Genomic DNA, 14155 nt, shown 5'->3' on the forward strand with positions numbered 1-14155 from the left:
TCATTGGCGGATTGCGCGAACCAAAGTTCAAAAAGACAAAAAAATAAAATGAAACGTTATAATAACAACTGTTTAATGTAACGAGATGGGAAGTATTTTTAACGAAATTCCTTGTCGAAAATCAGGTCCAAAGCCGGGGTTCAGTATTTTTTCAAGTTATTTTTTCTTTCATCGGAGCCTTTTCAGTATATTTATGCTTGCAAATGGAACGATTCGATAGTCGACGTAGCTGTTCCGGCAGCAAATTCTGCTGGGTGCGGAAACTACATGTGATTCAAGTCAATAAATGTAGTTGAAAACGCAATTATCGTATAGTTATGAGTTCGGCATTATTTTTTTTATAAGAATTCTACATTAATTTCGTGTCATAGTTTCGTATTGCAATTGCATTTGCAACTTAAGAACAAATGAATTTTCTCGTTGCCGGGGTTGTATATTTACACATCACTGGAGTACTGAAAGACTCACTCACCTCTTTTACTCAAATTCAATACTTTGAAAGTTGTGCCTTCACTAATACGTCACATCCACGGCCATCTTGTTGAAGGGTTTTATGCTCCTACTGCATTCAACATTTTCGTTTCGGGCGACGAGTACGTATTAATAGTGTAGCAACTTAAAATGTTTATTCAAAGTTTTACATTCATATTTTATTACGTGCAACAACTCTCCATTAAAAAAAATTACATTCAACTATTACAAATAATAACTTAATCAAACGCGTGAACATGTTTTTACCGCACGATGGTGGATAGATCCCGCACAGTAAAAGTTTCATATAATATTTCTTGGAAGTTGAAAAGAAGGTTCCAACTTAGGTTACACATAAAATGAAATCAACAGATAAAACGATGTTTGTAAAAAAACTGTTGAGGTTGACGGAATTGAATATCATGGCAGTGAAGAACAAGTGTTACGCTGGTAAAACAAAAGCAAGCAAAAACCGCTGCAGAACCAATCTACGACACGTCTTTTGTATGCATATTGGTTTATTAACGAGGTTCACGCCACTGAGTGTCTTTATGTTGCCCCTGCACGCTTTTCGCCACGCCTTTAAAGGCTGAAGATAAACAAGGCCTTTGAAAAAAATATGTACCAGTTTTACTGGCGGTGCCTGTCCCCCACGCCACCGAAGAGGCCGGCCATAGCCGAATCACGGCCTTGAGGGGCGTGAAGCGAGGCGAATGTCGGACAACAAGAGGCGGGGACGCGAGGCCGGCTGGGTGCTTCCCCGCACGCCACAGTCCGAACACACAAGCGCCGTGGCGTGGCGTGCGGAGACCACCACGCGCACGACCCAGGAAGTGGAGGCCGCCGCGGCAACACCAACATGACTCGATAAAGGAGTAAAAAATAAAAAATGACTGATTCTAACTTAATGTTTCCGATACTAATATAAATAAAACATATACAACTCCAAGAAAAAAAATAGTTAAAATAATTATAATTATATGCTCGATGAAAAGTTACCTGAGTGTTCACGTAGCTCACTTAGTAGTTAATAGTACTTATGACCGCACTAACTACAGTAGGCCTAACATATCTCTACCTTAGATGCAGAGCGCCCGACTGGTAAAGCTGTTTTACAAATGAAATAAGAAAAAAAAAGTACTGTGGACGATAACCATTTACAAGTTACTTAAATAATGCGAAGAATTGAAGCATATGTCTTATTTATACCCACAGAGCCTTCGGTGTTAATGGTGGTAAAATCACATAACGAAGATAAAATCCAGGATATTTAAACCTGATTCTTGTTACTTATTACTTACCGAGAACTGAAGTCAACATGAGCACCACGTCATCAAAAAGTGATTCTGATTCCATCAATCAAGAAGATCCGTCATCTTGTACCATGCCCTTTAAAACTCGCGATTTCACTGCAGCATAGGCAACAAACAGCACACGAGTAGTCAGAGGTGTTGCATATGTCAGAGGCGTAGCTAAGTGGCAAAACACGAAAGCAGAAATTACCAGATACGTGGTAAATAAACTGCAAATACCGATAACAACTGACTACACATTATCTCCAAATACAGTTGGAGAAAATTTGCTAGTACGTAAGAACAACGTTATCTTAAAACTGAGTGGTTTTGACGGATTAACATAAAAAAAGAGACTGTATACATTTTGAAGAAAAAATCACATATTACAAATAGAATTAAATACCTAGATTTTATTAGCAATGTCCTAAAGATTCGGGTAGCTAGCTTAAACGCTATGCTAACGCGTGAAGAAGTAACATGTAGATGAAACCATGTAACACCAATATCCAAAATAGTACTACGTTTCTGAACCCCGATATTTTTCAAGCAAAACAAAAAAGTCACGAAAAAATTAATCTAAAATGTAATTCTCAGTTCTAACAGCTGGAAAGAAAAAAAAGATCAGTAATTTCGATGCAAGAACAGACATATTAAAATGTAATTTCTGACGTCCAAGCAAATAGTTCACCGCTCTTTATTCCTTTGTAAAGGGTTATTGGTAAGAAGAGTACGGAAAACTAATGCATGAAGCAGGAAGCCTAGCAAATAAGAGGGATGGAATGCGAAGTAAGTCAGGTACACGAGTTGTTCATCTTCCTTCTCCAGAACAAATTGTCCCAATGAAACAATCTCGACGGCAATACACAAACGTCCCACACGCACAATGCGGCCACTTAAAGAGACGCGGGACGCAAGAACCCCAAAGAGTTCGGGACTGACGAACTCGCCACTTCCGAGCGCCGAAGAGCGCCGGAGATACCCGGGGAGCAATTCGTCGGGCCGTCGGCGGCCGATAAGCGTGAACGCCGAGGAAGCGAGCGTCCTCCGCCATCATCGCTCCGACGCCCGGGCCAATCAGAAACAGGTACTTAGCATTATGTTTTTCTTCTTCTTTTTCTTCCCCGGCACTAATGCGACCTTCTTACGCAAGAGGGAGGGGGCATTACCCACGCTCCGAATATGGCGCAGGGCGAAAAATAGACTACCGCCTCGCCGGACGGCCTGTAATCACCCGTCGTCGTGTTCGGCCCAGACGAGGCCCTCGCTGCGTCGGCTTGCGCGAGCGAAGCCGTTTCTTATTAGAGCTCCTGCGTCCGTCGTAGACGAACAATGTGAACGTCATGTTAAAGTTTGGTAGAACTTTATATGCCACGCTTTTCACGTCCGAACTGCCAGGTGTCTTGACAGCCTTAACTACGTTCGTTGTTTACCAACGCTGTTGACTATTCATGCACAACACTAAATAACCTCAACCACAACACATACTTAACGAAATAAGGAACAGAAAACCCGAATACATTATACGTGAGCAAGACTTCCAAAATACTAATGTATTCAATTAGTCAATTTTGTATAATCTCGATGTCAGGGAAAGCATCGTTACATAGATTTCTTGCTTTCTGCATTCTGACAGTTCACATACCTAATGCCATCAAATCTACAATATAAGTCGTAATTATGACAGGAAATAGTTCCCCAATTATAGGCTAATTGTACTTGTAAGTTTTTGGACATACGCCATTGCTAAGCACTTTTTCTGTAGAAGAAAACTAAAAAATAAAAAAATAAAAATACCCAAAAGACAAAAAACACAAAATATAATAGGCTAATTGTACCTGCACGTTACATTTAATGCTCAAAAAGAGGCCTGTAAGCATATTATAGCAGTAAAAATATCTACCGAACAAATATTGAAATTCAATGGCTTCATTTACTCGCCATCAGTGATTGTTGCAGAAACCGGAAACTCCTAATAAGTATCATACCTATTGTGCATTGTGTTTATTTTCATTCGAGATGATGTTCAAGTATCGAAATACTAGTTCTAATATGACGTCATCTGGAAACATGTGTAAGACATGCCACGTTTAATTTGAATTTTGTGGAGTAGTCCGAGTTTCAACAAAGATTTTGTTTTGATATTTCTAAACTGTTTAAGCAAAAGCGTCAAAGTAAAAAATTGGCAAATATTTCATAATTATATTCGATATTAATTTTATATTAATATATAAATTGAAAGTTGACTTGTCAATAATATTTACTAATGTAGTTTCAAAACATACTGTACACAAAACGAACAAAACAGACTACAGAGTATTTTAAAAATGAAATTTAACAAGTCTCGCCTAAAAAACACACTTTTTGACCTAAACTATTTAGCCTAAATAGTCTATATTTTATTACTAGTGCATTAACAAAAAGGTCTGAAATGGATTGAGATCAACGCCTCTTCATTAGACACGATGAGAGGCGATGAGTGGAGGAAACGATGGGAGTATCCTGAGGAAACCCAAAGGCGCACGGCAACATCCACCACGTTTCCCCAGATCGCCTCGCTAGGGAGGCGAGTGCAACATGTTGGAGTGTCATTTGTAAACGAACGCAGAAGCCGGAGATGACCTCGTGTAAAGACAAGGATCGTGGTACGTAAATAGTCTGGCTTCATGTAACTTGTCTGCCACCCTGTTGTTCTGTCAAAAGTTAATATGAATAAGGATCAGAGGCTTTTACGGCCATTGTAACAGTTTCCCACTGAAAGCCTCGCCAGTCTTCTTGCATTTATATCAATACTTTCTCCAGAGAGGCGAGCGTTTCCTGGTCGGCTGCAGCTATGGGCCAGCCGGTCAGAGGCCTCTTCCCTTCTGGTTGTCTGGGCGGTTTCGGCCCAATCGGAGATGAGCTTCCGTGATTGGTTGGAACCGCTGGCCTATCAGGTTGGTTGGCCAGGGGCTGCAGGGCCAATCAGAGGCGATCTGTCTTTTGAAGAGGTGGGAGGTTTATTCGAACCATTGCTAGTTTGCACGGTACGTCTGAAAGCGGGCAAAGGAAGACAGAATTCCGTGTATGTGATTGGTCAGGACACAGGTAGGAGACTGTTGTCGCCCTGACGGGTTTGCGCGGGTGCTCGTGTGCGCAGGCGCCCTGTCGCGGTCGCAGTTCCCGGTGTTCACCATCTACGCGCAGAAGCACTGCCTGACCGTGAAGCCGTGCGAGCGCGCGTGGTGCTTCGACCGCGTGCTGCGCCACCGGCTCAGCGGCCACGCCAAGAAGCAGCTGGCAGCCACGTCGCGCCAGGACTGCCTCGAGCTGTGCCTCGGCGAGCGGGAGTTCCTCTGCAGGTGGGTGCATATGTATATGTCTTATTTATACCCACAGAGCCTTCGGTGTTAATTGTGGTAAAATCACATAACGAAGATAAAATCCAGGATATTTAAACCTGATTCTTGTTACTTATTACTTACCGATAACTGAAGTCAACATGAGCACCACGTCATCAAAAAGTGATTCTGATTCCATCAATCAAGAACATCTGTCATCTTGTACCATGCCCTTTAAAACTCGCGATTTCACTGCAGCATAGGCAACAAACAGCACACCAGTAGTCAGAGGTGTTGCATATGTCAGAGGCGTAGCTAAGTGGCAAAACACGAAAGCAGAAATTACCAGATTACCAACTGCTCGGCACGTCTGCTTGCGGAGATCAGGGGAGAACGAGTAGTTAAGTTTCCAAACGCGTATTTTAAGCAGGGCCCCCACATGGCCGGTGCTACCGTTGCTACGGCAACCGGGGCCCGCGAGTCTAGGGGGGGGGGGGAGGGGGAGTCTAGGGGCCCCGCGAAGGAAAGAAGAAACAAATTAAAACAAAAAAAAGTAGATAATTTAAAAATAAATCATATGAAACAATTATTAAACAATCAGGCCTAATTTTAGTTACCGACGAAATATCACACCAGAGTAATGATTCGGGATATGCTGTGCGTACAGAACGTGTCTGAATCTACAACTGTGAGTAACAAAACCACCAAAATTCCGACGTGACACCATGTTACAATCATTTATTTGCCATTATTCAACATAAATTTACGTTGAAGTTTCAATGTGTGTTTGAAAAATAATTGTGATTAAGGTTAAGAATTAATGTAACTAAAACAATATACATAGAAGCCAAAAAAATTTAAAATCTTTTTAGTATAAAAAATGGGGGGGGGGGGGGATCATCATGACCTCTAGCAACGGGGCCCACATAATGATGTGGGGGGCCTGATTTTAAGACTAATTTTTAATTATGAAACATACTGTAGAGATTCTTGAAAGCACTCAAAAGACTTGCATTGCACCTATATCTTCATTTCTCCGTCACAACATGTTAAAAATTACTGCTCAAATTCTCGTTGGCAAATGCACGATGAGAAGACTGCGAGTTTAGAGATGATAACACTCAAAAGGACTTGCGTTACACCTATATCTTCATTTCTCCGTCACACAATGTTAAAGAGTTACTGCTCAAATCTCTAAAGTTGGCAAAATGCCCGATGGGAAGACTGCGCGCTTAGAAACGATACCGCCCTAGAAGCACCAGCGAGCGTCGCACTTTATCATGCCGTCTCCCTCACACAAATAAGACTTGGCCTTACACGTCGAGTTGGTTATCTCATGTTTCAGGCCATTACTTTTAGTTAAGGGCTCTTCCTGTCGATTTATTCCGATAAATCTCTTGATTTTTTACGTAGGGTCATAATTTTGTCACCTAACATTTACTACCATACGGTATTTTCGAGCAGTAAAAGGTCAAGCAAGTTATTAGCAAAATGAACACTTGCGTGACCTTTCTACCGAGACTAATAGTACACATCTTGTGATGAAACATTAACTGCGACAGAGCTATCGTGATAACTTTACACGTACAGCCCTTTGATAATTAATTATTGTTGTGACAACAAAATGAAATAACCAACGTGGCTTAAGTCCGAGCCTTAAAGTTTCGTCGACAAGATACGATGAGAGACGATGAGACGAGAGTGCGACAACGTCCGACCCATTTCCCACTTGCCGTAGACTCCAGGGTTGACCACGCTAGCCACCAGAAATATTTTGCCTCGAAAGGAGACGAGTTTTCTCACCACTAGATACCATCGTTGCTCTAGACAAGAGAAAAATAAAATGTCGCAGAAGTGGTTGATATACTACATTAATACTGGAATTGATATTTCAGTTATTGAATTTTTATAATGTTTGGCTATTCTGTAAGGGGAGGGAACGGGCATTATTCAAGTGGTAAGAGTAACAAAAAAAAGCATTTGCAATAAGACGGTGTAATCAGGGCCTTTATATCATCGAAAAATTTATTTTATCTTAATTTTCAGTGTATTTCATTGGGCTTGTTGACAGTGGCGGATCCAGGATTTTGGTTTGGGAGGGGCTTGACCCAGCTGAGGCTAGGCTTTATCAAGGCAAACACTAAAACAATAGTGGACCCAGATGCTTTTGGAGGGGGCTTGAACTCCTTAGCCCCCTCTCCCCCCCCCCTCTGGATCCGCTACTGCTTGTTGAGCTAGTTTGATCAGCTAGTTAGCTAAATGAAACTTAACTTTTAACGCTGACGACGCCACGCACGTCAGTGTCTCGCCCGGAATCCGAGGGACTCCTCGGTGGCGGTGATCGCCGACTCATCGCCGCTCGTGTGGCAAGGGTCGGGCCGACACGGACCAGATTCATGAGCACCACGCCGGTATCCAGGTGACTCGGAGCCCGCTATTACCACCGCAGAAGAGGTCTACGAGCACTTTATGATACACTACAAAAACAAACCCGAGAAGCCCCTGAACACGGTCCTGTGCAGTCCCACGGCCTCCCGGGGCGGAATTGAAACACAACACGCGGGTTCCGACAGATTCTGGGCGTGAACCGAGGCGGGGCGTAGAAGAAGCGCCGGCAGTATGGTTAAGAGTTGGTTTGTGTCGGTGTCGGTCTCCAATCTACCACTTCGCGAACAAGGGGAATCATCTGCCACCAAACTGTGCATCACGGCGGGGGGAGAAAAAAAAATTGAACAAACAAGGACAGCCATGTCTTTAACTTCCTTCGCGCTGCCTGTATTATTCTAAATGCAGGCTACGGTTTCACAGGCAAGGTCAAAATTAATAACCAGGAGGCCGTGGTGAAAATAGCACTTGCATAACACCACTGACATGCGGCAGCAACACTGTTACTTCACCGTGTTTATTTTTAGCTCAAGTTGCTTGTATTCACAACGACAGGGAATTTAAATTAGAAATACAAGACGCTAGGGAATATCGCAAATCACATACATAATGCCTTGAAAATAAAGTGCGTGTAGAATATGCAAAAACTCCAAACTGAGTACAAACATGGTTTTATTGGAATACACAGATTCTTATAAAAGTTTTTTACAGGTTTTTTTCATGTTTAAAACTTAGAACCACAAAATTAGGAACTATCCCTAACATTAGTCAATGTTTTTTGCAATGTTCTTCCAAAATTTGCAATGTATGGTGCGGTTAAAAAAAAAAAAACTATATCGTGGAAATTGGTTGAATATCGACTAGTAATGTTTAATATGTAAAACCCTATCCCGGTGCACGACTGGGTCATTATAATGCAGGACCCGTAATGTTTATGATCTGTTTCCTCAGAAACAATAAGTTTTTCATTTCCTCCCGCATTTCCGTAACCGCCTCGAAGTACCTGCCTTAAACAGTCGAGCTGCAAGGCCGAACAGCCCATGTTCAGTCACAAATCAGGGAGCGGGTCCACGTAATATTTGCCATGTTAATAACTGAACTCAACTTCAGAACAACTACCCACATTCCTTTCTAATATGGATAATAAAACCAATTTTTTATGTAAAGAATGTTAACGCACATTCCTTGCTCAAGCATTTTTAACGTCTTTATTTGACAATACTCACTTATTGATTGCTGTTTTACGATTCTTGCTAGCGAGTTCCTTTCAAACCACTAAACAAAATTTCTGGCATTTGTTTTTATGGAGCTACGTACGGTTTGTTTTGCCTTCCAATTGATAACCAGAGTGGATTCAACTCGTCTACAGACCCCTCCATTAACCTGATTGAATTCATTTGCAGAACTCCATAGATTAATACCTCAATTAACCAGAGTGACCAAGACTTAAGAACAGACAGTCACTCCATAGACTTTAACCTCCAATAACCAGAGTGACTTCAACTTGAGAACAGACACCCTCACCGAGGACTAAAACTTCCATCAACCAGACTGAACTCAACTCAAGAACAGATATCCACTCCATAGTATGAAACCTCCCTCAACCAGAGTGACTTCAACTCGAGAACAGACAGGACCAACTGTTCCACGGAGCAGCAGCGCACGCGCGCCTCACTCGGCCGTGTTGACGCGCCGCATGACGTCACCCTCGCGTCGGCCGTAGGTGTTTGCGCGCGGCGAGTTCAGCGCACTCGTTCTGCATGCCGAGAGGGGCCCGGCCCGCCTGCTTCCCACGAGCGCGCATTCCGGGTCACGTCCTCGAGCCTCTCGAGGCATCCACACAACTGGATAATAAACATGCCCTATAGACCGGCGGTTTCTAATGTTTTTTTCGGCCAGGGAACCGTACGATCGACTTTTCTTTTGGCGGAACCCCAACTCCTTCAAAGAAAGTTATTTGACAATAATCGTGCCTGCTTCACATGACATTCGTCCTGACTCACGGAACCCCTGTGACCCTGCCACGGAACCCCAGGGTTCCGTTGAACACATTTTGGGAACCGTTGTTCTAGACCCGCCTGAATCTCTGTTAACTTCACTTTACCCATATTTTAAAATCACATGTCACACAGTTCCACACTTTAATTAATATTATTTAGGAGCTGAAGTAGTTGAAATAGCCGTGTAAGAATACATCTGATAAAATCGCGCAAAATATGAGCTGGAGTAAAAAAAATAATTAATGGTCAGTTTTGTCAATGTGAGTACACCGTAACGAGTTTCAGCTTCGACGGTTATATATTATCTAAGCGACTTTTCCATAAATACATTACCGGTAAAGTATTTTTCAACAAATTTACGTTTCATGTATTTTTCAACGTTCCAATACTTATCCGAACAAATCAATTCTGCTCTGGGCATTATTTTCCCCTCGATATTCACAAAATATGCATCTAACATTCGCAGGAAAACAAGATGTACATATGCAGCCTATTTTGTGTTTGCGATACCTTGATCATAAAACTGACGTCAAGTTTCATGTTGGGCGCTGAATTGGAATAAATGCATTGAACATACATACAACACGAGAAAATTGGAAAATTCGCTGCGAATCATCGTGCGACATTCATTGGATGCACATTAAAGGCAGCGTTTACGAACAGTAATCAACATGCCATTTCCAACGAAAAAAATTCTTTCCCCCAGGAAGCACAAACGCTTACATAAAAATGTGAAGCTCTTCTCGTCCATGTTGACTCTACTTCACGCGTGGAAAAAAAAAAATTGTATTTCTTTAAATCATCCACTAACTGTTTAACGCTCACAATTGTTGGCGACACAATTTGGAAAATACACAATATTCAATAGAGACATTCACGCTAATCCTTAAAATTAAACCTTTTTTCAAATGTCTCGTGTTAAAATACAGCCACACAGTATAAAGCATCAGCCAAGTAAATGTGATATTTACTGTGTCTTGCTACGCAATTAAGGTTTATTTTGATTTTAAAATTCACGTCCTGCCAAACCAAGACGTGATGGACGCCCCAAACGATAGTGCGTTTAATTCAAGGCAACGCCATCTATTGACCAAGTTCAGAACTGAACCGTTATTAGCGTCGTTAGTTCGCTAGCCACCGCGAGCTTCACTGAGCAGACGGGCCTCACCAGAGAGTAGGATAGGAAGTTGCCAAACCTTACTATATGACCGTGTGGCGCACATAGAGAAATGACACACATTCACTGTTTGCATGTATATGATATATAATTTTCTGTTCAAATGAATTTACTCCTTTTTCACTCAATTATGGATGAAATTTCATAGCACTATGTGGCCTATGTGTTAATCCAGGTTATGAGCTAGCTATATGCAAAATCTCATCCAAATACAGTCGGCGGTCCGGGCGTCAAGGATTAACAAACATACACACAAACTTTCGCTTTTATAATATTAGTGGTAATTAGGACGTACACACATAAAACACTCAGTATTCCATTAATTTCCCCATCCAAGTTAAGTTAAATGAAGTTTTCTCAGGGGAATTTTAGGCATGTTTCGAAAAAGTATAGGCCCTATACATATAAAAATTTTGACTTTTTGATTTTTTTTAACTTAAAGTTGTTTGGTTTTATTACATCGCACAAACTGAAATTGCAATCATAGTTGTGCCTGCAAAAAAAAAACACAAGTGAAAACAGTGAAACAGAGAAATTTAAGACACATTATCCGTCGTAAGTGCCGTATACAGAACATTTTCCGCGGCGGGGAGAGGGTTGGGAAGAGAGGGGGAAGGCAATAAATAAAATTAGAATTTGTGGTTTTAAAAAAAAAAACAATGAGTTTGGGCCGTTACATGATCATTCTCGACATGCGTCACTTCTTGTGCAGTTCGTAGTTCTAATCATCAGTCAATTAAAAAGGCAGCACATTTTGGACGCACCGTCAATCAAAAGGAAGCACATTCTACGAAACGAAAGCTCATTTAACGGAAAGGAGGTACATTATCACGTATATTCATTTCGGTAGGATGCGATCGTCAATGTTTAAGTTAGGATGTAATGTCTCCATCAGTCTTTGAATCCGTCAGTTTTTTAGTTCCGTAAGTCATTGGCTCCAATAGTAATTGGCTCCATCGGTCATTGACGCTGCGGGTTGTGGGAGTGGCGTATCGCGTGCACTGCTGGGCGAGGGGTTAGCCCGGGAGCGCGACGGGGCAAGAGCCGCTCGAGTGCTCGGCAAGCAAGGCGGCGTGGTGCCCCACTCGCCGAGGGAAACAGAACACACTCGGGGCCGGCTAGAGGAGCGCTCCGTGCCGACAGGACTAGTCCATCCCGGCGCCCCGCTTCGAACAACAACGGCCGCTTGTGAGGTCCGCCACCCTAGCCACTACTCAGGCCACGTTCACAACACACCGGCGCTTGTTTGGCCATCACTGCCTCGTCGGCGGAAGGACACACGCGCCGCATCGATGCAACTTTTTGAGTTACATGGACCCAACTCGCAGTGCAGGCTCCTCCTATAAATCTGCAATTGAGGTCGACCGTGTTCATGCAATTTCTTTCATTGGTTTGCAAAATTACGAAATGTTAATGTCACTCGTTTCCAACTCCGCCATGTCAAGAATGAGATTACATACATGTACTTCCAAATTTGTAAATGCACTATTTGAAAAAAATAGGTTCCACACAATCCAGTTATCCTGCAAGCACGACACGTAAGATTTCCAGATTTGTGACTTTGTTTTGGTTAGGTTTGAACAGTGATTTGGCGTCACAAAATGCATTATTGAATCTACGGTTTGCAGTAAAATGTTAGCCACATGCTTGTACAGTAGTGCAAAAACCTTTTTCCGACAATTTTACGGTGTGAAAATAGTGCCAAAATATATTCTTCACACCAATACTCAATTACAAATAACCCTCAGAATATGCATCTAGCTAATGGAACAATCTTGCAATATTTATATGAAAATTATTTTCAATCGTATGAACTTGGATGAAGCACGTTTCCAGTTTATTGTGAGTTAAATTGTAAATTGTCGGTTATTAGCGTTATCAGTTCCGCTTGGGCTGAGAAGAAAGTTATTTTTATTATTTTCGCCCATCAGCATAGATGCCCAACTTCTAGGAGAATTTTCATCGTCGGTTTTAAAAAATATCGTTTGATAATTCATAATTTATTGACTCAATCCAATGTAACATACAAAGTTCTCCCTTTGTCCTTACCCTGTGTTGTTTCAAAGATTTCTAAGAGCTCGGTATTGGAAGGTTGAAGATATGCCTATTTTCGAGGTGGGACACACACTAAAAGAGAGACAGACGTGAACACACGGACGGCCAATGTTCTGTGAACGGTCTTGGAACAGGACATCCAATGAGAGCCACGCATTCTGAGTTCAGCCAGAAGCAAAAACATCCTGCGTGTGCATAGCACTTGTGTTTATCAATACATAACGAAAGCTGGATCGAGGATCGTCTAACTAGTTCGGCTACTTTAGCATCGCGCTATACCGCGTTCTCGAGAAAGCATTCCTTCCGTATAAAAAAAAAGCAACATTCCAAAACACAGGCATTTGAACAAAATGCACAAACCATTAACTTTTTTTTTTTTACTTGGGCGAAGCACGTTTCCAGTTGATTGTGAATTAAATTGGAACTTGTCGGTTATTAGCGTCATCAGTTCCGCTTGGGCTGAGAAGTAAGCTCTTTTTATTCTTTTCACCGATGAGCATGGATTCACAACGTTTTTCAAGTGGACTGAATGATGACGTTAAATTAACACAAGATCCTTCAAATGGACGTATCGCTACTTAAGAAAGCCCGTGAAATAGAAACTGGATTTCCACCTCAATCGCATTGGTGCATACAATATCTAGGTAAGACTTTTATTTTGTCATCGACGTAAAAATAATTTGATAGATTAGTTTTCAGTTCGGTAAAAGAAAATCTGATAATCTCTAAGATATAACTCAATGCTTTGTCTCAAATAACAATAGGCCACTATATAAGTGACAAAAAATCCAAGTAAAAAAGGCCTAAATTCAAATAAATACGATGTTATGCTGCATTTTACCAAACTTGTTTTATAAAAGTGAGATTCTTTTAGAGCACAACTTGCAAAACTGTGTGTCCTAAAAATATATTTTATGAAATTTGTCAACTTTTAGAATATTACATGTGTGTTTTTTGGTCATATATATTATGATTAAATTTTAATTTTATTGTTAAGTCACGTGTTCACGCAAAATGCGCACTGTGCGTGTATAATGAGTTATGCCATATTGTATAAGTGGATAATAATCTTCCTGTGCCGACTTCTATGTCTTAGCAAATTATGGCACAGAAACCATTAGGTGGACCATTCTGCGTTAGGTTTTACGGGTAAAAATTCAATACTCTCTAAAGATGTTGTAGAACGTTCCTAAAAATGCAATGAAAGTTCTTAACATATAAAGTCAAGAAGAATTTCCCATGAATTTATAGTATCAATTAAAATATAAAATTATGCGCCAATTTTCGTAATAAATACTCAGTATTATCTCGAAAAACAGTATTTCATATACAGAAAAATAACCATGTGTTGTACAAAGTTACGATATCTTTCTTGTAGTATTACAAACTACTTCTTTCAACTAATTTCCAAAGAAATCTTTTGTCAAAGTACAGAACATTTTTTTTTTATCTGTG

The 14155-nt window shown here is 41.2% G+C and overlaps 2 protein-coding genes across 2 annotated transcripts in view; one reads left to right on the forward strand and one right to left on the reverse strand.

Moving 5' to 3' along the window:
- The window catches only part of LOC134543077 (autophagy-related protein 16-1-like), a 271142-nt gene that overhangs the window by 252056 nt on the left and 4931 nt on the right, over positions 1 to 14155 (reverse strand). The gene's annotated exons all lie outside the window — the stretch shown is intronic.
- The window catches only part of LOC134543273 (uncharacterized), a 116972-nt gene that overhangs the window by 77456 nt on the left and 25361 nt on the right, over positions 1 to 14155 (forward strand). The window contains exon 3 of the mRNA XM_063388184.1: positions 4903 to 5104. Within this exon, the coding sequence (XP_063244254.1) occupies positions 4903 to 5104 (202 nt within the window). The remainder of the gene's footprint in view (positions 1 to 4902; positions 5105 to 14155) is intronic.

The sequence above is a fragment of the Bacillus rossius genome (assembly GCF_032445375.1).
Source record: "Bacillus rossius redtenbacheri isolate Brsri chromosome 9 unlocalized genomic scaffold, Brsri_v3 Brsri_v3_scf9_2, whole genome shotgun sequence".
Classification (NCBI taxonomy): Eukaryota; Metazoa; Arthropoda; class Insecta; order Phasmatodea; family Bacillidae; genus Bacillus; species Bacillus rossius.